This window comes from Microtus oregoni, unplaced genomic scaffold (genome assembly GCF_018167655.1).
Source record: "Microtus oregoni isolate MIOR12 unplaced genomic scaffold, Mior012 000025F_ref0000491, whole genome shotgun sequence".
NCBI classification, from domain to species: Eukaryota; Metazoa; Chordata; class Mammalia; order Rodentia; family Cricetidae; genus Microtus; species Microtus oregoni.
This window is the reverse complement of record NW_024543084.1, coordinates 9697242-9723639: the sequence shown is the minus strand read 5'-3', so window position 1 is coordinate 9723639 and position 26398 is coordinate 9697242. Positions and strand designations below refer to the sequence as shown.

At 53.6% G+C, this 26398-nt stretch overlaps 2 protein-coding genes across 3 annotated transcripts in view; both read left to right on the top strand.

Annotated features, from left to right (window-relative positions):
* Nucleotides 1–1466: 1466 nt before the first annotated feature.
* On the top strand, nucleotides 1467–5215 carry Tmem250 (transmembrane protein 250). The gene is made up of 2 exons (XM_041675143.1): nucleotides 1467–1850; nucleotides 3105–5215. Exon 2 carries the CDS (start codon nucleotides 3216–3218, stop codon nucleotides 3633–3635), a length of 420 nt encoding a protein of 139 aa, XP_041531077.1. The 5' UTR covers nucleotides 1467–1850; nucleotides 3105–3215; the 3' UTR covers nucleotides 3636–5215.
* Nucleotides 5216–24215: 19000 nt separating this feature from the next.
* Nacc2 (NACC family member 2) overlaps nucleotides 24216–26398 on the top strand; it is a 69297-nt gene continuing 67114 nt past the window's right edge. The window contains exon 1 of one of the 2 annotated variants that reach the window (XM_041674455.1): nucleotides 24216–24318. The gene's annotated coding sequence lies outside the window, so the exon portion shown is untranslated. The remainder of the gene's footprint in view (nucleotides 24319–26398) is intronic. The other variant, XM_041674454.1, reaches the window with a different exon arrangement.

The following is a 26398-nucleotide window of genomic DNA, read 5'->3' as shown; positions in this document are numbered from 1 at the left end:
AAACTGGAGCTACAGAATGTGAGCCACCCTATGGGTGCTGGAAACCGAACCCAGGTCCTCTGTAAAAGCATCAAGTGCTCTTAACTGAGTCATCTATCCAGTCCCAAAAAGACAAAAAAAAAGTGTGTGCGTGTGAATGTGTGGGGGTGAAAGTGTGAAAGTCACAAGGCAGCGGGCGGTGGTGGCGCACGCCTTGAATCCCAGAATTTAGGAGGCAGAGGTAGGTGGATCTCTGAGTTCGAGGCCAGCCTGGTCTACAAGAACTAGTTCCAGGATAGGTTCCAAAGCCACAGAGAAACCCTGTCTTGAAAAACCATTAAGAGAGAGAGAGAAACAAAAAAAGAAAAGAAAAAGAAAGTCAGAGGGCAACCTGAGAGAACTGATCTTCTCCTTCGTTATGTGGGTACTAAGATTTGGAGGCAAATGCATTTATCCACTAAACCATTTCCCTAAACCAAGATGCTCGTTTGATACGTTCTCACTACGTAGGCCTGGCTGGCATAGAATTCTGCCGTCTCTGCCTCCTAAGTGCTGGGATTAAAAGTGTATGTCATGACGCATGGTACATTTACTTATTTTCTTACATCTATTTATTTATTTGTGGGTGGTAGAGGCGGGGTGTGCACATGCCACAGGTAGCAGCAGCTCTTGGTCCGAGTGGGCTGGGACTTCCAAGCACCCCCTGTGCAGGTGCAAATGTGTAGTCAACCCCAAGTCAATTTTTTTTTTTTTTTTTTTGGTTTTTCGAGACAGGGTTTCTCTGCAGCTTTGGTGCCTGTCCTGGAACTAGCTCTTGTAGACCAGGCTGGCCTCGAATTCCCAGAGATCCGCCTGCCTCTGCCTCCCGAGTGCAGGGATTAAAGGTGTGCGCCACCACCGCCCGGCTTCCCAAGTCAATTCTTAGCTGACCTTCTTCCTGCAAAGGGCCTGAGCTGCGCCCAGCCCAAGAACCGCCTGGCTTGGGTTGTTTTCCTTCCCTGGGGAGCCTGCATCTGGTAAGCAGGAGGGTCAATGTGGAAAGACTTTTTGGTCCTCCGTGGGATGATGGCTTGACCCATGCTTCCTTTCACAGCCTAACACCAAGAGCACACCACATCAACTTTTAGTTCAAACTCTTGACACCTACTTGTAGGAACCAGGCAAGGTCACTTAGACCGGTGGAACACCAGCCTCACTCTTTTTGCTGGAGCCTTCAGGACCCCTCTGCTCCACAGAGGGTAGCCCTAAAACCCGCGATCGCTTGCTTCATCTCCAACCGTCTCTGCTCTCTGCGTGCCTAGCAGCGCCCGTTGGCACACGGGAGCACTAAGCTCCTGAGAGCATCACACGAAATGAGGCTGCCAGTTCACACCCGAGCGGGGACGCCCCGCCCACTATTGCGCACGCGCACCAGCACGGAGTCGACCCCGCCGGAGCGCCCTTAGATCCCCATCTGCGCCTGCGCAGAATAGGTTATGCCTCCGGCTGCGGCCGCAGGCCATGACGTCATAGACGGCTCTGGGCGCGCGCGGACGCTTCGCGCGGGCCCGAGGCGGGCGCTGCGAGGCTCCACGGTGTCGGCGCAGGCGGAGGGGGCGTAAGGATCGCGCTACGGTGGCCGCCGAGGGACGACGCTACGGCTCCCACGCTGGGACAAATGCCTCCTGCCCGGCCCGGGCGCGCCCACCCCTCCGGGCCGGCACCAGCCGGGGGCAATTGAAGAGCCGCGCGAAGTGACCCCATCTTCGGCGGCATGAGCCCGCCCCGGCAACGTAATCCCGGGGCACAGGCTCGCCCGCGGGCCCGGTCCCCAGCGCCGTCGGCCTGCCGCATGGTTCCGGACACCGGCACCGCCGCGGAGAGGGCACCGGGTGAGCGGCCGAGGACGGGCGGGGACCGGCCGTGCTTCCAAAGACCGTCTCCACGGCAACGGCGCCCCGACACCGGAAGTGGCGCCTGCAGAGGACGCGGGCAGAGGGCCGGGGTCGCGCGTAGCCTTCGGGCTTGTGAGGGCCGCGTCTCCAGCGCTGGGTTGTCGGGCCCTGGAGAACGGAGCCTCTTGCTCTGGGGTCCCGTGCGCGGAGACGCGTGCCATGGTGCCGGGCCGCCCCAGGGCGGGCTGGGAGGCGCTGGAGTGCACGCACCTCCGCCCGAGTACACCTGCTGCAGAATGCAAACCCTTACTACGCGGTGTCCAGTGACACACCCGAATGAGGGCCATTTCCCCATCTAGCTGGGTAAAACATAGCTTAAGCCCCCGGTCTCGTGACAGGTTTCTTCCCACTGAGCCTCGGCCACAGCTGCACTGGCGGCCATTTGCTCAGGACCTGCGGCGGTGGAGGAAGCTGATCTGGAGTCGAACTCGCAAAAGCCTGTTGGCGATGTTTCCCTGTCCTGTTACCAACTTTTACTCTCTAATGTCGTATAGTCTGAACTTTATTTTTTTCCCCATCCACAAATTAACATAGGCAGCTGCAAATGACATCTCCTTGGTGAAACATGGACCACATGCCGTTTCCCTTCTCTCTGTGGCCCAGTTTGGAGTACTCTGGCCCTATGCCCAGCCTAGAGAAGCCAGCAATGCTTCCGTGTACAGGCAGCCCCCCGGGAAAGAGGTCTTGTCGCCTCCGTTTACAGAGCAGGGCAGTGGGAGGTGAGGTAGCCTGCCAAAATACTTCTAGAGTTCAGGTCCAGCAGGTGACCTTAGGGTCTGGCAATGTGAACACCCTGTCGTCATTCCAGTCCCATTGTGTTTTTGCATGGGGGGTGTCCTTGAAGGAGCTTGTTGCTAGATAAATCACCACGGAAGCCCTGGAGAGTAGTGGGCCAAGGAATGCAACCAGCAGAGTAGTGCATGGGGTCTTCAAGGAACTATAAGGAGTTGACTTAGCTAGACTCCTGTCCCCTATCACTGATGGCCCTTAGAGGGGCCCTCCCTTGGCAGCTGCTAAGAGAGACATAATTACTGTCGCTTCCCCAGGACTGTGAGATACAGCAGTACTTTTGCTTTGCACAGGTGTGGCTCTGTGAAGAGATTAAGGGGACAAGCTTAGGCTGCAACTGCTTTGCCAAGGACACCCATGCTGAAGTCTGATCTGGCAATCTCCTTGTACCTTTCCCTGCAGGCCGACACCTCCCCCAAGGCTCGGCTGAGGGCTCCTAGGTGCTGATGACACCTATGCCAGCCATCTGGACGCTGTGCTCCCACTGCAAACTAGCCCTGCCGCCCGGGCCCAATGCCGGTCATGCCCATCCCGCGGCGGGTGCGCTCCTTCCACGGCCCGCACACCACCTGCCTGCATGCAGCCTGCGGGCCAGTGAGGACCTCTCACCTGGCCCGCACCAAGTACAACAACTTCGATGTGTACGTCAAGACCCGCTGGCTCTACGGCTTTATCCGCTTCCTGCTCTACTTCAGCTGCAGCCTCTTCACAGCGGCCCTCTGGGGCGCTCTGGCCGCGCTCTTCTGCCTGCAGTACCTGGGAGTCCGCGTGCTGCTGCGCTTCCAGCTCAAGCTGTCGGTGCTGCTGCTGCTGCTGGGGCGGAGGCGTGTGGACTTCCGCCTCATGAACGAGCTGCTCATCTACGGCATCCATGTGACCATGCTGCTAGTTGGGGGTCTGGGCTGGTGCTTCATGGTCTTTGTGGACATGTGAGGACCCAGCCTCCATGGGGCTCTTGATTGTGCTGTACCACATTTCTTTCCTTGAAGGGTGGGACTGGTAGGGGCCTCTTTTTGCCCCATTCCAAAGGTAAGGCCTGAAGCACACACTCCCACTGAGGAGCGAAAAGGGCTGTGACTACTCTGTGATGGGGACACCACATCTCCCTGGTGGCTTCTGCGCTACCCTTCCTGTGCAGTTTCCCAAACATGTGACATCCCTCTTAGCTTCTTGCCTCTGTACGTTTTCAGGTTGGCCAGTGGGTGACCCGTCTGTCCTCTGTGCACCTGGAGACCTTCTGTGTGACATCCTCACTATCCAGCTCAACCAGTGAGACACACAAAGGTGCCTCTGGGCTGCACAGCCCCTTTATGTGCCCTGATCCTGGCGCTAGCCTCAGGGACCCAGACCTGCTACTGTCCCTAGTTGTGCCCCCTTCTGAGCTGCTTGATCCTAAGCCCATGGAGCACTCTTTGCTGTCACCAGGTGACTGTGTCTATCTTGTACCCCAAGGCAGGTCTCAGGGTCACCTTGGTTTGCATAGGTGCCATCCAGCAGGACCCCATATATGGCTTTGACCCGTCCCTGATACAAGAGAGCACAGACACCAAGGCTTGGACTCCAGAGCGGGGACTGGTCCGTACTCTGGGCAGGTCTGTGTCAGGCCATGCTGGAGCTCCACACACTGAAAGAACCTAGGGAGGCCACTTCTTCTTAGCACTGGGAGGAGCTGTGACTGTCTCTGAGGGATGGAAGCCTCCAGCAGCCTCCCAGAGGCTAGGGTAAATTACCTGTGGAAGACAGGAGGAGCAAACAGATTGTGCCTCCTCGGTGGCATTTACCAGCCCAGCGGGCAGCCTGGACGAGCTAGCTGCACCTTCCCCACATGGCTGTCAGGCCCGGTTTGTGAGATAAAAAAGGAAGGGAGCGCCTGACTACCTTTGGCCTCTGTCAGGAGTGGGTTGTGGCTCTCACTGGTGACGGGCCTGGGTGGCAAGTGAAGTGCTTTGAGTAATAACTGCAGGAGCAGGACCCTGAGCAGATCCTGCCAACACATGCTTCACCCCAAATTGTCACCCCACACCCTGGGCATGGGGATGGCCCCTTTGATGCGACCTTGCCAGGAAAACCAGCTGTGTTCCGATGAAGAGAAACTTGAAGAAACCCAAGCAGGGAAAGCAAAGATGCAGGACTGTCCACCTTGCTCTTTAACTTGTAACCAACTGTGCCCATTGTTCTAGCGGGAGGGCTCAAGGAGGAAGTCCATCTGCCTCCCTGGACAGCAGGTGAGGTGCCTTCCCAGTGGACCCCCCACTGCTTGCTTGCTGCAGAGAATTGTTTGCACTAAATAACACTTCCCCCAAAGCAGCTTTGTTCTTTGTTAATTAGCTCATGTTCCTCAGAGCAGCCTGAAGCCCCATTTGCTGGGTGACGGTGGGTGTGTCTGAGGGCTGATGGTGGGAAAGATGACAGGACCTTGTCACCCATTGCACACCCAGCTGCCCAGTGTCCTGAGTGCCTGTTAAATTCTTTATGAGATGAATCACCTGCATTAAACCTATTTTTTTAATGTGTTGATGGCGTGATTGCTTATGTTTTGCTGTGCTGGGGCCCCGTACGTGCTGAGCAAGTGCTCTGAGACAGTGAAGCCCAAAAATCTCTTCCTTCTCAAAGAATGTAGTGTAGGGTGTCAGAGACCATTCCTTGCAGGATTGAGTTCTGAAAGCGTCTGAGTTTAATGTTAAGTGTAGAATCCTCAAAACAGTAATTCTACCGTGTCGGCTGGCCTGCCAAGAACCTAGAGTTGAGTTGTTCAATAAAAGTGAGGGATGGATTTCTGTTGCTTTCCGGAGAGGATGGGAAAGCTGTGGGTGCCTTGCTCACTGGGAGATGTAATATCTAGATGCTGGGAGGAACAGGAACCCAAGATTTCTCTTTTAGCTGTGTTTGTGGATGTTACTAGGGATTTTTTTTTTTTTTTTTTTTTGATTTTCGAGACAGGGTTTCTCCGTAGCTTTTGGTTCCTGTCCTGGAACTAGCTCTTGTAGACCAGGCTGGCGTCGAACTCAGAGATCTGCCTGCCTCTGCCTCCAGAGTGCTGGGATTAAAGGCGTGCGCCACCACCGCCTGGCTGGGATTTTTTTTTTTTAAATTCCACATGCATGTTGTATAGACTGCATGTGTGTCTGTGTGCCACTTGCATGTCTGGTGCCCATGGAGGCCAGGAGAAAGTACTGGAGTCCATCGGACTGGGATTAGACAGTTGTGAGCCATCATATAAGTTCTGGAGATCAAAAATGGGGTCCTTTGGAAAAGTGGCCAGTGCTCTTAACTGCTGAAGCAGCCCTCTAGCTGTTACTAGGAATTTTGAGGGAGGGAGTAGGGTCTCGCTAACTTGTATAGGCTGGCCTTGAACTCCCACATGCTGTGATCAGCATGAGTTACCATGTCCAGTTTGGGGCTTGTTTTGTGTGTGTGTTTGTGTGTTTGTGTTTGTTTTTGTTTTAGTTTTTCTAGACAGGGTTTCTCTGTAGCTTTGGAGCCTGTCCTGGAACTAGCTCTTGTAGACCAGACTGGCCTCGAACTCACAGAGCTCTGCCTGCCTCTGCCTCCCGAGTGCTGGGATTAGAGGTGTGTGCCACCACCGACCAGCAGTGTGTGTGTGTTAAAAAGATTTTTTGTTTTATGTCTATAAGTGTTTCTCCTGCATGTATGTATGTATATCATGTATGACCTGATATCTGCAGAGGCCAGAAGAGGGCAATAGATCACTCTGGAATTGGTTGGTTGTGAGCCCCCCCCCCCCCCCCCCGTGGTGCTGGGAAGAAATCCAGCACCTTGGAAGAACAGTTAATACTCTAACACTCTAACAGGCCATCTCTCCAGCCTTGCATCTTGTTTGGGCCATTTGTTTTGTTTTGTATTTTGAGATAGGGTCTCAGCCAAGCGAGGGAAGCAAACACGTTTGATTTTAGCATTCAAGAGGCAGAGACAGGCAGGTGTATGGATCTCGAAGTTAGAGATCCACCTGCCTCTGCCTCCTGAGTGCTGGAAATGAATACAACAGCAAGTCCACACCCGAGTTTTAGGGGGTTTTGTTTGTTTGTTGTTTTGTGTGAGTGTGTGTGTGTGTGTATGTGTGGTTTTTTTTAAGACAGTGTTTCTCTGTGTAACAGCCTTAGCTGCTATCCTGGAACCAGCTTTGTAAACCAGGCTGGCCTTGAACTCAGAGAGATGCACTTGCCTCTGCCTCTCAGGTGCTGGGATTAAGGGCATGCGCCACCACACCTAGCAAGTTGTAGTTTTTTAATAAAAGTAAATTGCAATTCCTTTGTCCAAGAGGAGGGGGAACTTAGCTTCATAGACCAGGGCTGGAGCTTGGTATGGATGGGGCTTCTGGCCCAGGTAAAGTCATGTTGAGAGATAGTCCTGGCATGGCTGCCCAGGCACACTTATCAAGAATCCAGCCGGGCGATGGTGGCACACGCCTTTAATCCCAGCACTCGGGAGGCAGAGGCAGGCGGATCTCTGTGAGTTCGAGACCAGCCTGGTCTACAGAGCTAGTTCCAGGACAGGCTCCAAAGCCACAGAGAAACCCTGTCTCGAAAACCCCCCTCCCAAAAAAAAAAAAAAAAAAAAAAAGAATCCAAAGCTGGGCTCAGTAGCAGATAGGCATGGCGAGGGTAGCTATGCAATGACAGTAGCCCCCTAAGCCACTCACTGAATCAGAGGAGACACACATTTTTTCCAGGAATTTTCTGGGCCTGCTTTGTTTTCTGTGGCTTCGGAGTGTTTGTATGGTTGGTTTTACAGTGCTGGGGATGGAACCCAGAGCTGAACTTGTAACAGACAAGTGGCTTTCGCTTAGTCTCGCCCAAAGCCCTAGAGTGTTCCCCGTTGTCCCTTTGCTGGGAAGAACAAGAAATCAAGTTGAAAGGCCTTGTTTGAGTGGACACCATCATCATTTCCCTGTCGGGCTACTGGGCCACTGAGCACGGGGAACATGACTACTAAGAACCGAGTTGCTCAGATCACAGGTACCCGAGGGCCAGTGGTTGGCACAATAGAGGTATTAACCTGCTCCAGGATCTGGAAGCCATGGCTTCCTAGTGTGCCATGGGCCTTGAAAGAGCCTGGTTGAGCTAGTCCCTCTTGATAGCCCAGAGCCCTCTTGGCACTTCAGAGTTATGAAGTAACTCCTGGCTTCCCTGCTCAGCAGGATGGGCCTGTGGGTCACATTACCTGGACATTAGCACTGTTTTTGAGTGTGTTGGCCTTGAGGCCCTAGGTGATGTTTTGAGCTATATCTGGGGCTGCAACCTGTCTGAGGAAGGCTGGTGATTGCTCTTAGCAACAGACACATGATGGAGGAAGGTCATTGGCTAATAAAGGAACTGCCCTGGCCCATTTTATTGGTTAGAGGATAGGTGGGAGGAGTAAACAGAACAAAATGCTGGGAGGAAGAGGAAGTGAGCTCAGAGACTTGACAGCTCTCCTCTTGGGAGCAGACGCCTGAGAGAGACGCCATGCCCCGCTCCCGGCATGAAGCTCCGACCCAGGATGGACTAGGCTAGAATCTTCCCGGTAAGACCGGTGCTCACAGATTATTAGAGATGGGTTGATCGGGATAACAGAATTAGCCAGTAAGGGCTAGAGCTAAAGGGCCAAGCAGTGATTAAATGAATACAGTTTGTGTGTTGTTATTTCGGGCATAAGCTAGCCGGGCAGGCGGCTGGGGTGCCAGGGATGCAGCCCCGCCGCTGCCCTTACTACTTCATATGGCGCCCAACGTGGGGCTCGAACCCACGACCCTGGGATTAAGAGTCCCATGCTCTACCGACTGAGCTTCATGCCGGGAGCGGGGCATGGCGTCTCTCTCAGGCGTCTGCTCCCAAGAGGAGAGCTGTCAAGTCTCTGAGCTCACTTCCTCTTCCTCCCAGCATTTTGTTCTGTTTACTCCTCCCACCTATCCTCTAACCAATAAAATGGGCCAGGGCAGTTCCTTTATTAGCCAATGACCTTCCTCCATCAGACACATAAGCCAGGTCCTGGAGAAGGCAGCATTTTGAAGCATAACCCAAGAAACTCCAGTAGTAACTCTGCTTCTTCAGGGTGGAGAGACACGTTAGGACTACTCCCCAGGCCTGAAATTCTTCTAAATGTCTTGTTTTGAGCAGATTAGTTTGTTTATAAAGGCACTACTTCGGAGTATAAAAATGGGAATGACCGGGCAATGGTGGTGCATGCCTTTAATCCCATTACTCGGGACGCAGAGGCAGGCGGATCTCTGTGAGTTCGAGGCCAGCCTGGGCTACAAGAGCTAGTTCCAGGACAGGCTCCAAAGCTACAAAAAAAAAAAAAAGGGGGGGGGACGACCCAGCTGCTGTAGGGCAGGGCAGGGGGAGCTGAGGACAGGGGAAGTAGGAGAAGTGATGGGCCAGCCTTGGACACAGATACAATGTACCTGCCCACAGAAGTCCTCAGTGGCTGGATCAACACTGACAAAGCTGCCCATCTGGTCAGCTGCTGCCACCCTGAGCCCATGCTGCATATGAGGTAAAAAAGACAACGGGGACAGCTTCCAGGCTGACCTTGTGACCTGGCTTTGTAAAGAAGGGTAGGCAAGGAGTGCTGGCTACCCGGTGGGTGGTGGGAAAGGAGAGGCATGAAGGATAGGAGTTCAGTCACCTGCTAGGACTGTTCTGAGGTTGGCAGGGCTGCCCAGTCTAGAGCTGGCTCAGGGGACCCAGTGACAGCACTTGGCCAGCAGTCTCAGGTGGCCAGATGTTAATTTGAGAGACAAGGGCTGGGTTCTGGGTCTTTGTGGAGGGTGGCAATATATGATTGGTCCACACCAACAAGAAAGGGACATCCAAGGTAGAGGGGACTGTCCCATGAAGACCTGGGGGCTCGTCCCTGGGCAGGATGGTTGGGAGCCAGGGCCAAGGAAGGAGGAGTGGAGGTGAGCAGGCTGCAGTAGGAAAGCTCAGCCAGGGGTGAGCGATACAGAAGGAAAGGCTGAAGCCAATGCTGTCTCCCCATGACTCGGGTTCTTTCTAGTTCATGTGAGGTACAGGGAAGGGGTCACTGTGTGTCACCTACAATCCTGGGGAGAGGATATATATATATATAATAGTCTCCCTCAGTAGCAAATGGGATCAGAGCCAAGAAGCCAGCAGAGGGCGAGTGACGACAAGAAGGGTGCCGTGTGGCTGGAGAATTTCTAGAAATAAGAAGCCAGGTGCTGCAAGGCCCCAAGACTTGGGATGGACTAGAGGCTCCCATTCGCTGCTCCTGTACCAAGTAGCAGTTCCTGTTGTCCCTGGTGGAGACCCAAACCAACACAGGACCTGTGACCTTCCCAGGGTGGTGTGAGGAAGGGAGCCAGATGGTCCCTACTCAGCAAGGATGGCAGGGGCAACCCAGAGCATAACCCTGTGCTGCCAGTCTCAGCTGCACAGTTATTGACGTCCCCTGACCTTGGGAAGGCCCTGTCCCTGCCAGCGAGTGAGGGGGAGGGAGCCAGCAGCGCCTTCGCATGCTGAGTCAGCGTTTTGTGGGGACGGAAACGTGCTGGATCCACAGCAGCCAGGGTGTCTTTCTCTTCTCCGTTTTTGGTCTTGTTCGGGAAGAAGGGTCCCCATCTGCCTGGCCCTACTAAGAAGCCTTCCCTCCCCTAGAGGCACTAGCTCCCAGGAAGTAACAGTCCCGGACTGAAGCAAGCAGGGGCCATTTTCCGGAAATCCCAGCATTCTGGCATGCCTCCCCAACAGTTCCCAAAAGAGGCAGCTGCCCCCCAGCAGCAGCCTTGCCTAGGCTTGGATGGTCCAGCGCAGCTGATTCAGCGATCCGGGGCCCAGTGCCCCTCCCCCGCTCTGCCAGGCAGCTTGCCCGGGCCTGTTGGCAGCTGTGTCACATGGGGCCTTGGGCAGAGTTGTGTGGGCCGCACTGCGCCTGGGGATGGGTGGCAGACTGAAGGGCACAGACTGCCAGGTGATCCCTCCCTCTCTCCCTGTCCAGCTCCCCCTCCTTGGCAGTGCTGTTCCAGTCTCCTGCAGAAGAGCAGCCATAGGAGGGTGCCACGGCCCCCGTGAGGGGAGGTGCCCGTGTGGTGCCGTTGAGCTGTGCTTTGGGACCTCTGGTACAGTGGAAACTCTCATCCTGTTCCAAATAAACAGCCTCTACTTCCCCAGCACACCCCCAACACAGCCAGTTTCTCAGAAGCCAGGGTCTGGGGTAGAGTTCTTGTCCATCTCTGGTGGGGCCAACTGTGGCCATCTCCCAGGATGGGGAGGGGTATCCCATCCTGAGCTACATACAGACTAGCCAGCACAAGACAGACGCTGCGGCCCCAGAGGCTCCCGTATTATCAGGAACAGAGCAGGGAGGGATTGAAGCAGGTACCCTCTTCTCTGGAAGTCTAGCTTGTAGCTGGTCTTGCTGCAGCCCGGAGTTGTGTCTTAACTGTGGACCCTGGACAGGACAGGGGAGACTGTGTGGATCCCGGACCATGTCTAGGGGCACAGCTGTGCCAGCCACTTGAGAAAGGGGACCTAGAATCAAGTTTGATGAGCTGATACACCGCACTTGGTATCCTGTTACCATGGGGCTACTGGTGCAGGTGAGTATTACGGGCAGGGTGGGAAAGAGCCAGGGCTTTGAAGGGTCAGGTGAGGCTGGCCAGAGGCAGAAAGAGAGAGCTGGATTGGTCAGGGGGGCATGGCCAGTAAGACAGGCAGGAACTGTGACAGGTTGGGTCACCTGTGGGAGTGTGGGGTGGGGGTGGGAGTGGGGGCAAGATGGACACCCTGTCAAGCTTGGAAGCCCAGAGATGGACACAGCAGTCATCAGCTTCAGACTGACCTCACTCCCCACTCATTAAATGAGGACAGGTATTCTTTCCCCTTTCGTGGAATATTAATGACAGTCCTGCCGGCTGCTGCATGAATATTCATGCAGAGATCAATCAAGTCCAGGCTTCTGATGGTGGCACCCGTGGAGGCACCAGAAATGGGACCCACCAGGTAGCTAGCTGATGATGTATGGAGAGAGCACCATCAGGGGCGTGGCTGTGTGCCCCGCCACTCCTGCAGGTCCCTTACCCTCTGGACAAGCAGGTAGCATCCTGCCCTGTGGCCACTCTCAGTCTGAAGCAGTCTGCTCAGGTTTTAGTGTGGATGCTATAGTCGAGTGGTGATCTTTGTGTGCAGCCAAGGATGGACCCCCGGAAGACCAGCATCAGAGTTTCTGAGCAAGGTACAGCCTGAAGTACTAGGCAGCTTAAGCTAGTTTTCCAGACAGTCCCAGTAACTTTAGGCTGTGTGTTGGGCCAGCCTGCTGGGCTTTCTAGTCTATCCAGTAGGCACAGCCAGCATGGCCTCTCCCTCCTTGCCTCTGTGGGGAACGCGGTTGTTACTTAGACGAGGCTAGTATGGGAGCTCCATGTGTGTCTCTCCCAGTCCCAGCTGTTTCAGGCTTTGCTCTGCGCCTGCCGCCTGCCTGGGGAATGAGGAAGCCCAGCATTAGTGAAAATTCATTATTTACAGCTCTATGACATCATAATAACATGAATTATTTGTGTGTTTTTCGAATTGTGCTGTGATAACCCTGGCTGTTTTCCTGGCTCTGTAATACGCAAGGCACCCCCTGAACACCACCATCGCTGGTGGCACCGGCCACAGCATCTGCAGGCTGACACCTCAACCCCACGCCCATCCCTGCCAGCAGGTGCGTGCCTGTCATGTGTTTGTTGGTGCAGAGGTGTGTCAGTGTGAGTGCTAGGCATGCAGGCACCATCTCCACGATTCTGTTTCTCATTTCGATTTGGCTGTTCTCTACTCCTTCTAGATGTTTTGATGGCTAGAAGAAACCCAGATGGCAGTCCTGCCAGAGACAAGGTCTAAGGTAAATAGAGGGCAGACAGGTGTTCTTTCCACGCCTTCCCACACTTAGCCACTGTCTGCTCCAGGACCAGTGAAATAAGGGGAGGGAACAGGAGGCAGGACCAAGGCTGCAGGGAGCATCCTAAGTGAGCCAAAGGCTATCCCACAGCCTATAGCCCCATTCCGTGGAGGCCTGGATGGGATTATTTCAGATCCACTTTTTTTGGTAGTCCTCAGGGTACCATATGAGGCTGGGAGGATCAGAGGAACTGAGTGGCACAAACACATTCCTGAGCCTTCCTTACCCTTAGGTTGCGTCCTGTAGGCCAGAGTCTCTAGGAGTAACCCTGCAGAGAGCGCCAGACCTGCTCTCTGAGCACTGGCCTTGAACTCAGTGGCCAATTGTTGAATGAACAGTGAGCAAGCACATGAATGGATTGTTGTTTCTGGCGTCCCCAGGCCTGGCAGGAGACAGGCCTTCTGTGCTCACTTTCTGAATGACGGTGTCAGACCTAGCTGCTGACCTGTCTGGACTTCTTTCTGCAAACAATATGTCCAGCTCTTCCCCACTATGGCCAGCAAAGGGTATACAGTTAACACCTAAAGTGCCATACCCTCCGGCCAGGATTTATCTGGGGCTCTGTTGTCCCTCCTGGAAGATGACTGCTTGCAACCAGCTCGACCCTCAGCCTCCTCCAAAGCCGGAGGCAACAGCTGTGAAGCAGCTGCACTGAGCAGTGGAGGGAAATTTAGGACAAAAGAGGAAGGAGATTAGAGCATCCAATTTAAATGGAGGGGAAGCATTCAGAAACCAAAACCGTCCTGCCCTAATTCCTGAGCAGAGGGAGTCACGGGCTCTGCAGCAATGACAAGAAACCAAAATACTCACCCAGTTTTCTCCTGCAGAAGGGATCCAAGCTCTCTTGGCTAGGAGCCCACACATGTCCCTGCCCCAAACTCTGAGGATGACGATGATGAAAGCCCACCTGTGTCTTCCTGGTCACACCCTTTCAGGACTAACGCTGGGCTGTGGGTTCAACAGGGACTCTGTGAGCATCTGCATGGCAGGCCCAATGGTGGGGCCAAGCACACGTGTGGTATATGGACGGAGCCTGTCTTAGTGTTCTCGTGCCGTGAAGAGACAACATGATCACAGAACTCTGGTAAAGGGAAGCATTTAATTGAGGCTGGCTTATGGTTTCAGAGGTTTGCTCCATTGTCATCATGGCAGGGGGCATGGTGTCATGCAGGCAGACACGCTGCTGGAGAATTAGCTGAGAGTTCTACATCTGGATAGACAGGCAGCAGGAAGACAGCCACTGGGCCTGGCTTGAGCTTCTGACACCTCAAAGTCTTTCCCCAGTGACACACTTCCTCAGACAAGGCTACATCTACCCCAACAAGGCCACACCTCCTCATCCTTCTAAGTAGAGCCACTCCCTGATGACTAAGCACTCAAATATATGAGCCTATGGGGGTCATTCAAACCACCACAGAGCAGGACTCCAGCATTTGGCAGATGCCCAGCCCCAGTGTCAGCCTGTCCGAGACTATGATGAACTTCCCCAGCTTTCAACACAGTCCGCATTGCTTGTGCCTGGACCAAACAGAGGGGAACAGGGTACAATTCAATTTCCCTGGCTGGTTGGTGCCGTGACTCAGGCTCCTACAGTCAGGAGTATCTCAGTGGGTGGTCACAGGGTTCACAGAAGCTACCCATGTGAGGGCTTCTTAGGAGCCCAGCCAGGTGAATAAGCTCACATTTTTATTCCAGGCTCTAGCTACATCTGACTGCTAAACAAAGGCCTTACACAGCTTTCCTGCAGAAGGAGAGGTGGAGGGAACGGCTGAGGCTTAGATGGACCTGATTCTGCTCTCAGAATTTCACTGGTGAAGTGGGTGGGGTTCTTTTATTAGAGTGAGCAGTGGGCTGATTCTGCTGTTCACCTGCTCCACCAAGCCGCCAGCTCACAAGCAGGCAGGGCCATCTGGGCCACCAGGCTTGCAAGTACTGGGGGACCAGGCCTGTAGTGCTCACCCGGGCTTAGCCTTCAGTGAGACTGAGGGGTAGATGGAATGATGCCAAGTGAATGAAATGAAACGGGGCCCAGGCAGGGTTGGGGTGAACTGCAGGCCAGCTGACTCTGACATTACCTTCTCAGGGACTCTAAGATCTCTGGTTCTTCGAGGCAAATTTCCAGACCTAAGCCAATGTAGCAGGAGCTGAGGTCAAGGACACGGTGCCCTGGTCTGAGAGGTGAATCAAAAGGATAAAAGGAGTGTGTGCGTCCAGAACAGCTGGGTGTGCGTGGTTTTTAGGGTAGACTGCCTGCCACATGTCTATCCGTCAACCGATAATCAAGAGATAACAAACTGGTGGCACATATCTTTAATAGAGCACTTGGGAGGCAGAGATAGGTGGATCTCTGTGAGTTTGAGGCAGCTTAAACTACATGCAAGTTCCAAAATAGCAAGAGCTACACACAGAAACCTTGTCAAAAAACAAAAATTAGAAGTCAAATAAATTAATAGAGATGCAAGGAGAAATTTCTGCCCTGGGGACAAGGGGACAGTTGCCATGAGCAGCCGTTTCCCAACACCTTGCCCATATATTCCAGGAAGGGCTTGACTTGTTGAGTTAGCCACAGCACGGGGCACCTAACCTCCGCAGTGGGAACCAGAAATGCCCCACTCCTGCCCCTCCTCTTGGTGTCTGCAGGGCACTTTTGGGGTGATAGTGAAACCCAACACAGACTGCACCATCTCAGTGGTTTCTGAGAGCCCAACGTGTTGAGCTAAGTCACACTGCTAGGCAGAGGTCACCAGACCCCATTCCTGTGGCTACTGCCTCTTTTCAAACCCTGGCTGCCCTTTCCTCATCCCATCCTCTCTTCCTTTGGTCTCCATGGATCTGAGGACTCCGGGGACCTCACCAGAGTGGAGGCTCACAGGATATAACCTTTTGGGAATGGCTCACTTCTCAGCGTGTGATCCTCAGAGTCAATCCCTGGGGTGGCAAGTGGCAGACCTCCTCCCTGCTGAGGCTGAGGAGGCTGTGTTGTGTGGATGGACCCCTTGACACTTATCCACTGGCCCTCATTCCTGGCTGCTGCTCCCACCATTGTTTGATATGCCGATATATAGACGTGTGTGCAAGTAATCCCACTGACACCTGCTTTTATTTATTTATTTAAAATTATTTTATCTAATTATAGGTAGGTAGGCTCTCTGTCACTGCTGTCTGTCCCAACTCCTCGCTTTCACCTGTCTTGGGTGCTCACTCGGAGGAAGGGCTGCTGGGTTATAAGGTCACCCGTCGTGCATTAATGGGGAGAGTCTGTCAGGGAATTTCATTTTTGGGAGGTGGGGTTTTGAGACAGGGTTTCTCTTTCTTTAGCTTTGGAGACTGTCTGGAACTCACTCTCTAGACCAGGCTGGCTTTGAACTCACAGAGATCCACCTGCCTCTGCCTCCCAAGAGCTGGGATTAAAGGTGTGTGCTACCACCACCCCACTCCCAGGGGATTGCTGCTTGCTCTCTCTCTCTCTCTCTCTTCCTTCCTTCCTTCCTTTCCCTTCCTTCCTTCCTTCCTTTCTTTCTTCCTTCCTTCCTTCCTTCCTTCTTTCTTTTTGGTTTTTTTAGACAGGGTTTCTCTGTGTTAACAGTCCTGGCTGCCCTGGAACTCACTCTGTAGACCAGGCTGGCCTTGAACTCACTCTGAAGCTGAGGATGGCATGAATCCCTGGTCCTAGTGTCTCCACTTCCCAAATGCCAGTGTTGCAGTGTGTGCCATACCCCATTTACGCAGGGCTGAGGATAGAATCCAGGCGTTTGTGCATGTTGGCAAGCACTGTACCAACCTGTACACTGTCTCCCCAACCCTTATACACTCTATTCAAAGGTCGATCTTCTCTCCTGGAACAGAAGTCCACAAGAAGCTCCTCACAGAAGCCCTGTTTTCTTATAGCCCCCATCTGTGGTGCCCATCATCTCTTCCCGTCGGCAGGGAAGGCCTTGGCCTGCAGAATCCCAGGCCACCTTTATTCTGGACTCAGAATCTAAGTCCCACAGTCATAGAACTTGAATAGATTCTGTGCCTTCAGTAAGTGGCAGCTCCTGACCCTTCAGTCCCAGGAAGGGGGCGGCTGTGGCTGCTGCTGCTGCTGCCGCCGAGCACTAGCTGAGTACTGAGGACACTTTCCCCGAGGACCTGTGTTGGGTGACAAGACTTTTCCTGGGGAGACACAACACACACATCTTCTCACCCCAGATAAGGAGACCATGACAGATACCACCAAAGTCCAACATAGTGAACCAATGAGTTTTATTGGGGTTATTTACAGGAATGTGGGAGAGGGGGTACTTACAGGAGCAGACATGACTCAAAGACAGCTGCATCACCAAAGTCCACCCCAGCATGGGTGACAGCTCACAGAAGCTGGGAACCTGGAGCACACTGCATTGCCTGCAAGTGGGAGAATGTCCCTTCCAAATGACTCGGTTGTTCTAAACCTCTTCTGGCAGTTTGGCTGGTTGCTGCTTTTCCAGGCAGGTCTGTCTGAGTCTTCTTTGCTGCTTTGAGAGTGACTCTTCGGGAGTTTATTGATTACTCATGTGAGGAAGGGGGCCTAGTGAATCTGATCGGTTTCAGGGACTTCTTCAAGCTGTTTTGAACTGTTTACCCTTTGGCTTGATGAGTTTGCCCTCAAGGATAAAACGTTTCCATCTCAGGGAAACCGTCACATAACCATCTGTCACCCAGGCTTGAAAGATGACTGGAATTCAGCTGTCAGAGTGGGAAGACAACACTTTCTATCTCAGAGGAGTCACAGGTACAAAGGTCCTGTGGCCGCTAAGGACAATGTGGTTAGCAGGTGGCAGGCTAGGGAGAAGGTGGAAGCCAGATAGAAAGTCACTAGACACAGGAGGGACAGAACAAGAACACACACACACACCTCAGGTGTCACATGCCATCCTCTTCCCCAGCACCTGCATCTGTCTGCAGGACAGGCAGAAACATAGGCACCTAAAGCCCTTCCCACATGGGTTCAGCAGGATCTGCCTCATTCATGAGGCCCTTGAGTACTGGGGCTGGAACTCGGGGGCCTATCACCAGCTTCCTGCCTTCTGAGCCAGCCCATTCCTGTTCGCCACAGAGATGAGTACCTGATGTGGACATGAGCCTCCTAGAAGTGATCGGTGTCTGGCCTCAGAGCCAAGGCTGACTTGTTGGACTCAGCATCGATCCCAGAAATGACATTCAAAGGTACTGGAGGCCCCAGGTGCTCAGTCAGTCAGGGTGAACTTCCTGTTTGAAGTAGAACCTGGGCAGGGGCCAGAAACATGGCCTGTGGCCCCAACCAGAGTCCATACCCATTAACCGGTAACTGCCAAGAGACTGGATTCAAGGCAGGGGAAGGGCAAGAACCTTTGTGGGCGGCTCAGTAGGAGAGGCTCCGCCCACACACCTCAGAGCATCTTCCTTTGGTTTGAGTCTGTGTAGCCTGCCAGTTGAGCTGGATACCCAGGCTCTGGGCTCAGAGTGAAGACAAATGTGGGCTGATGTCCACAGTTGACCAGCAGAATTGTGCTCTGGTGAGGCTGCAGCCTGGGTCCCCAGCGAGGTGGTGGAGTGAGGTCCCTCCTCGTGTTCTGGGTCAGTCTTGCTGAGAACAGCCTTTGCCCACTTGCATTCCTGGGTGTTACAAGCCAGCCAGTTTGAGGGAACTCCGGTGGGCTTACTGTTGGGGTGTATAGCCTTCTCGGCTGACCAAGCAGCTCAGGCAAAGGCCCATGTAAGGGGGTCTAGCCCTATTGACAAGACACCCTGGGCACCTAGTGCAGTTAGAGGTGCCAGAACTCAGACAGGGACAAAGGGATCTATTCCTCTTCTGCTGGCAAACCACCCCCCTCATGTCCCCAGGTAGTTCCCAGGACAAGGAGACAGACAGCCTCAGGCTCTCATGTTGCAGACTCCGTGGGCTGCTGCAGCCAGCAATGAGACAGTGGACAAACGGGGGCCTGTACCTGTGTATGTAGGTCAAGCAGGGACGTGGAGTGCCACGCAGCCCTTGTGACTCTTTCATGCAGGGGAAATAGGCGTTTATAAGCTGCTTTGGGGCTAAGGATATGGCTCAGTTAGTAGGGTGCTGGCCTGGCCTGTACAAAGACGGGGCTTGATCTCCACCACCAAAATAATCCTGGTATGATGGGGCACGCTTGACCTGAAATTCACCAAAATTATCGTGGTTTCGTGGCTCAAGCCTTTAATCCCAGCATTTGGGAGGCCAGAGGCAGGCGAATCTCCGTGAGTTTGAGGCTAGCCTGGTCTACAAAGTGAGCTTCAGGACAGCCAGGGTTACACAGAGAACTCTCCCACCCCCACCTCCCCCACCCCAAAAAAAAAGGAAAAGAAGAAGAGGAGTTGAACTTCCTGCTAAAAAGCATTGATACTTCATGTGGGCCCACAAGGTAACCAAAAGCAAAATGAAGCCCTGGTCTGTGTGTCTTCACTTGCTGTCTGTCTCCTTCATTTGGCTGAAGACATAAATTGTTCTCCTATTGTCCTTGATCTTTTCCTACAGATTCCCTTTGACTTCCAAAGCCCCACAGAACAGATTACTGCCCTCTCCTAAAGACAATGAACAAATTAGGCCTGGGAGGGGCTGGAGAGGTGGCTCAGTGGTTAAGAGCACTGACTGTTCTCCCTAGTAGGACCTGGGTTCAAGTCCTAGAACGTACATGGCACCTCACAACTGTCTGTAATTCCAACATCTGACATCCTTACACCAACATATATGTAGCAAAATACCAATGCAAATACAATAAAAATAAATTATATATTTCTAAAGAAAGTCAATAAAAAAAATTAGGGCCGGGAACACAACTCAGTGGTAGAGCACTTACCAGCACATGTGAAACCCTAGGTTCAAAAGACAATGAACACATTAACAACTTAGCAGACCAGCTTGTAAGATGGACCAGAGCAGAAGCACAAGGCCAGGAATACTGAAGTCTGCATACCTTTTGAACCTGTCAGCACCCTGAAGATAGTCTTGGGACTCACTGTCTCCCTCTTTTGGCCTATCTTTCTCTAATGTAGACATATTGAATAAGTTTCCTTTGTTTCTCTTGTGTTGCTTGGTGTGTGTGTGTGTGTGTGTGTGTGTGTGTGTTTTGAGATAGGACTTCACTATATTGCCTGGCTGGCTGGAACTCACAGAGATCCATCTGCCTCTGTCTCTCCTCTTTAGTCCCTGTTTTGGGACTAAAGGCATTTGCCAATGTAGCCCAGGCTTGCCTCGAATTTACTACGTAGCTGAGATGACCTTGAATTTCCGATTCTCCCTGCAGAGTGCTATGATTATAAGTATGTTTGCAAACGTGCCCAGCAATGGGTAGCTGGGTACAGCTAATTCTTTTTTTATTATTATTATTTATTTATTATGTATACAATATTCTGTCTGTGTGTATGTCTGCAGGCCAGAAGAGGGCACCAGACCTCATTCCAGATGGTTGTGAGCCACCATGTGGTTGCCGGGAATTGAACTCAGGACCTTTGGAAGAGCAGGCAATGCTCTGCTCTTAACCACTGAGCCATCTCTCCAGCCCTTACAGCTAATTCTTATGACAGCAGGAACAAAGGCACTGGGGCACAAACAAGAGTAGGCTCAGCACTGTGAAAGACATTCCATATAAAACCCAGTGTGACTAGAACTTCCGAGGTGGGTGGCCCTGCTGCATGGGTGGTGCTAGCCTGGGGTTGGAATGTGCTATGGGGGGGGGAAGGGAACATTCCCCAGGTCTGCTTCCTGACCCACAGAAATGTGAGCAAGTGACCTCCTGCCGCTTTGCCTTCCCTGCCGTGTGATGGACAGTATCCCTGAACTGTAAGTGAAAATAAATCCTTTTTCACCTGAGAGTTTGTGTGTGTGTGTGTGTGTGTGTGTACGTGTGTATGTGTGTTGGGAGGAGGTTTGGGGGTTTGAGACAGGGTTTCTCTGTGTAACAGAGTCCTGGAACTCACTCTGTAGACAAGGCTGGCCTCGAACTCAGAGATCTGCCTGCCTTTGCCTCCCAGTGCTGGGCTTACAGGTGCACACCACTATGCTAAACTGCCTAAGATGGTCTTGTCAGCTACTTGGTCACAACAACAGGACCTTGTGAGATGGGATTTGGAGAGGGTCTGGGAGGGTGGAAGGCCTGCTCTTATCTGGAAGAGAGTGGGCTATCCTGGGCTCAAAGGTAGAGGTGGAGGGCTGTAAAATATATTCATGACACAAGCACCTGGGTGGGCTGCTTGCTCCTGGATCTTGAGGTGGGCCAGAAGTGCAGCAGGTGAAGCCAATACTGGCTATAGTGTAGAAGGTGGGAAGAGCCCTTCTGAGGGGAACATGGTCTCCATTGCATAACATCATGGATGGAGGAAGCAGCCATAACACAAGTCTTGGAGGGAAGGAAGCAGTTCTCACCCTAGGCCTGGGCATTTAGACCCACATCTTGCTCTGCTTATAATTTTGGAGTTCTCCCACAGGCCTCTGGGGACTTCGGTCCTGGGGGTAGGAGCTCCTAAGCTATCAGGATTGTCAGGGAAACAAAGTTTCCTGTGATATGGTTTCGGTGTGTGGCTGCTTAGGGCCCCATCTCTGTGGCTGCAGGGTTTGTTTGGAGATTTTTTTTAATATTTATTATTTATTATGTATACAATAGTCTATCTGTGTGTATGCAGAAGGCCAGAAGAGGGCACCAGACCTCATTACAGATGGTTGTGAGCCACCATATGGTTTCTGGGAATTGAACTCAGGACCTTTGGAAGAGCAGGCAATGCTCTTAACCACTGAGCCATCTCTCCAGCCCCTGTTTGGAGATTTTTGTTGTTGGCATTTGTCATATTTTGAGACAGGGTTTCTCTGGATAGCAGTCCTGGCTGTACCGGATCTCACTTTGTAGACCAGGTTGCCTTTTGAATTTAGAGATCCACCTGCCTCTGCTGGGATTAAGGCGTGAACCACCACACCCCACTAGGCTATTTAGAATTTAACCCGTGCTGTTATTTTCCAAATAAAAGGAGGAAGACCCTGAGGGCTCAGCTGAAGGTGACCCTGCACTTCCTAACAGTTTGTTGTTTGTGAGGCAGACAGGCTGTAAAAGCCTCCTGCTGGACTGGCAAGCTGTGTGCAAGCTGTAAACGCCCCCCCCCCATGCCTCCTGCTGGGGGTCTTACTCTACCTGCTCAAGTTCAGGAGAGGCACTGCAAAAGCCACACTCTGCTAAGTCCTCGTTCTGAACTAAGTGAGCCCTGAGCTGGCCTGCATCTTCCTCCTAAACTGAATTCTCCTCATGTATAAAACAGGAATTAAGAGAGCTGACCTCATAGGTTTGTTGTCAACATTGAATTAGGCAATGTGCTCGTGTTCTGCGCACTGGCACAGGCCAGGCCAGGCTAGGATCTGTAAATACTTCATGCTTGCATTAAAAATGTGCACGGAGGCAAGCGAAGGCTCGTGTACGCACGGGGAATGACTGCTACCTGTTGTCTTTTTCTTCACATGTCTGTCTGTGTGCTTGCATGTGTGTAGGCACACGTGTGTGCAGGTGGCATCTGCACATGTGTGCACATACATATGGAGGATGGAGGATGACGTTAGGTATCTGGATTGCTCTCCACTTTATTTACCGGGGTGGCGTTTTCACCAGCTATGCCTGATTGGCCTCTATTGTGAGTCTAGGGTACCTTTAACCAAGCTCCTCATGTGTGCATAGCACGGGCTTTATTGACTAAGCCATCTCCTAGTGGTCTCCTAATATATCATTAAAGAAAAGGCTTTGTGGGCTGGAGAGATGGCACCGGCTGCTCTTCCAAAGGTCCTGGGTTCAATTCCCAGCAGCCACGTGGCAGCTCATAGCTGTTGGTAACTCCAGTTCCAGGATCCGACATCCTTAACATAGGCGTACGTGAAGGCAAAACATCAATGCACATAAAAAAAATAAGGAAAATGTTTTGGGGCTGGGAGCAGTGCTCCAGAACACAAGGAAGCCCTGGGTTTTAGATTTCATTTCTAGCTTTGCCAAATACTAATGTTAATAATAATATTTACAAATTAAAAGAATAAAGCAAACATGCACACTGCGAGGTGCTAGCTGAATGGCTTCCCTTTACACTAGGAGTGTGAGGGGTGCCTGGCACCATCTCCACATAGGGGGTCCTTTCTGTACACAGTGACCCAGCCCTGGTGACAGGAGGACTTCGGTGCCTAGTGAATTGCTTCTGGTGTACTGGAGCTGAGGTTTTTTATTCTTTGAGACAGTCTCTCTATGTAGACCAGGCTAGCCTCGAACTCACAGAGATCCTCCTGCCTCTGCTTCCTAAGTGCTGAAATTAAAGGCGCTGGAGAGGATATTTAAGGTTAGGAGCCTGAAGGAATCCTCCATGGCTGCCATTTTCTGCTTGGGCCTCAGGCGTGCTCCCCCCCTCAGGGGAACCCAGCCCTTCCACCCACTCCTGTGCGGAGCAGGTGGTAGTGATGCTCATTCACGGCCAGGTTCACATGCTCACGTTACCTACATGCCCACGTTAACTCCAACTCAGTCACGTGTGGTTGAGAGGTCTCCAGCCTGCAGACTCTTGCCCCTCTCCCCAGCTTCCTTGAATACATCAGAGGGCCCTAAAGAGGCTGGCAGTGTGGGGCTGGGCTTTGGACCGGGGGCCAAATTTAGATAGATGGAAGTGGGGTTCTGGGGAAAGCCCAGGATTGAGGTTCCATAGCCATCTTCTGGGTGGGCAGACAGGGGAATGAGCTAGTGGGCTGTCAGGGTGGGGGTTGGGGATGGAGGTGTTTTCTAGAGGCAGAACTGAAGCCAAGTCCAGGTCAAGGGTCAGTTCTGACCAAGGCAAGGACTAAGCTTGAGGCCAGGGTCCAGGATGCCCCGCAAGCTTATGCCTGCCAATGACCTTAGCCAGCAGCCAAGGTCTTGGGAAGGGATGGATCAACTTTGTTCACTTAATGCTCTTCCTCCCAGTGACCTTGTTCATGACCTCTTTCCTGGCGCCACCCACGTGGGTACGGGGTCAAGGATGGCTGTGACCCTCAAAGGGCACTGGTGCCTGAGCACAAAGGGACTCAGGTTGGGAGGGGTAAACAGGGGACTCCTGGGTACTTTCAGGAGTGTGGCCGGCTTAATTTCTAGACATTTGACTTAAAACCAGATCTGTCACTAGAGTATGGCCTTGGGCGAACAGGGCCCGGCTGCTGGTGACTAGGGGCTGTTACACTCCTGGATCCCATCCGGCTGGAATACTCTAGTCTCCGCCAGACTGCAGGAGGTACTCGCGCCTGGAGGTACTTGCTCCGAGGTTGCTCGGCCACGCGATTTCCTAAGACTGGTGGGTTTGTAAGCGCGGCCGCGGGGAATTAAGAGGTTGGGACCGGACGCCCCAGGTCGTTCCCCTGTCCGGCCGCTGATCCCAGCCCCTCTGGTGCCTCGCGCAGTCTCGGACGCTAAGCGCTCGGGAAGGCTGGCGCAGCAACTCTCGGTGTCGTGATCTCCCACCAGACCCCCTTGGGCTTCCCTCTCCCGCGCCCACCTGGCGACGAGTACGCGCGCGCGTCGGCGCTCTGTCCCTTTAAACAGCCCGCGGGCGCCTCCCCCGCGCCCCGCCCCCGCCGCGGTGCGGCCGCCGGTGCTGGGCGAGGTCGAAGAAAGTCCGCGGGCGCCGGAGCTCGGGGACGCCGGAGCACTTCCTGCCGCGGGCGGCGCCGCAGCTGCCCAGGCCGGACCGGGCCGGGTGCCCGCAGGTACGGCCAACTTGGCGCGTGTCGCGCCGTTTCCGTCGCGGGCCAGTCGTCCCGCCCGCACTTCCCGCAAACTCCGCGGCGCGGCCGCCTAACTTGCGCTCCCGCTGCCTGCCGCAGTGCCCGCCGCGCGCCCGGGGCGCGGCCGAGTGGGGTGCGGGCCGCGCTGGAGCTGCGCGCGGGCAGCGGGGCGGAGAGGGCCGGCTCGCCGAGCTGTCCCGGCCCAGAGCCCGGCCCCGGCCCCTCCAGAGCTGGGGTTCCCGGAGCGCTAGCGTCTTCCTTTCCCGCCGGGGTCCTTTGGCCACGGGAGACCCCGGGTCTGCTCTGGACGGGAGGGAAAGCCCTGATGACACTGGCCCCTAGCCAGGGCACAGGGGACACACCCCTCCTGGCCGGCCAGGTCAGAGGCAGCGCGTCTGCGCATCAGACTCGGCTCGTGCCCGCCCTCTCTAGCTAGGTGGGCCAGTTGTTGGGCAGGGGTCGTCACTGCCTCCCTTTCTCTCTGGTGATAACTCCAACCTTGGAAGACACTGGGGGTCGCTGCGGTGGGAGGGGGCTTTTGGCTTGTCCCTGTTTCTGCATCTCTGCAAAGTTGTTAAGGTCTCCGGACTCTTCTCCAAGAAAACTTAGGGGTGTTTGGGGCTGGGGGAGGTGAGATTGGGCGTCTCAGTGGCTTCTTACCCTAGGCTGGGACTCGGTACCTGCTCCTCCTGTGCATATTTTGCGGGAGTCAGCTGGGTCGCTTTAGCCCTTCTCCGGGTTCGTTTCCCCGGGCAGATCTGTTCAGCGCTGCTAACTGCTGATATCTTCCTCCTGGTGCTTTTTGAACCCTAGGGTATGTGGGCTCCCCTATTCTGCTCCCTGGAGCTTACTTCACCGGCAACTTCCACTGCCCCCTGCTCCCTCTTACTGGAGCTTCCCGATGGAGATGTTTTTTTGGGAGGGCTCTCTAGACTAGCTAGGTGTAGCTCTGCGAAATATTGCGGCCGAGCCAATAAAGGGGTGGAGAGGGATGGGTCATGATCCTTGGTGGCCTGGCTGGGCTCTTGATCCAGTAAAGCCTTCTGAGCAATTGATGTGCAGGTTCATGTCCCGGTCCTCCCAGGTGCAGCTCTCTGACCCTCCTCTCCTGTCTCTGGTTCCCTTTTCTGTCCTCTTCCTCCTACAAGTTCTTGACTGCTATTCCCTTTTTTCCATTTTGACCAAAGATGAGGGTAGGATGTCCCGTGGGGCTCTGCAGTTGTGTGGTCTTTAATCCTCATGATGTCCTGGGAGAGTTGGCTGTGACTTTTCATTTCACAGTTGAGGGGACAAGGCTTGCTCAGCTAGGGGATGGACAGCCGGCATTCTGTCTAGTCCCAAACCTCCAACAATTTTATCCAGGCACGTGGAGCCACCCACTCCATCCGCCAGTGTCCTTCACTCCTCATTCCTTCAAGGATGCTCCATGGCACTTCCTTATTGGGTGGCACCTCGCCTGGAGCCCAGATGAAGGAAAGAGGTGAGATCCAGGTGCAGCTGTCCCTTGTTCTTTGGGCCAGCTGGTTGGAATTAGCACAAGTAGAAGGAAGTGTCACTTGTCAGTTCTCAGTGACCAGAGATCTTTTCTCGGTGGTCATACCCATGGCAGGATGGTGCTGGGTGAAGGGTGTGCACCCTGGCATCTGAACCCCGCTGATTCCCGGAGCTCGCAGCCATTTAGAGTGCTGGGAAACACTATCAGAGAGAAACGCTTGTGCTGCAAGAGCTGAGCGCCAGGCTGTTCCTGGGCTGTGCATCCACCATCAGTCTGAATTACGGACTGCTGGCATTATGCGTGGGGCATCCAGAATGCCTCTTCCTGGGAGAGAGGCTTGTACAGGACTTTGGCCTCACCAAGCCCCCTTTTCAGACTAGTTCTTGAGCCTACATTTGTCCTCTCAGGACAGTGGTTTCAAGTGGTGAGATGGCTGGTGCGCAGAGGCCCTGTTTGCTACAGAGGTCCTTCCTGCCTGATTTGCGTGGGGGGGGGGGGTGTCGATGTGATCGCTAGGGTCTTGTCTGATCTCGGCATAGGGATCCAGCACTAATGGGACGGAAACTG

Coding starts and splice junctions, on each gene's coding strand:
- Tmem250 (XM_041675143.1), top strand. CDS start 3,216: ATGCCGGTCATGCCCATCCCGCGGCGGGTGCGCTCCTTCCACGGCCCG.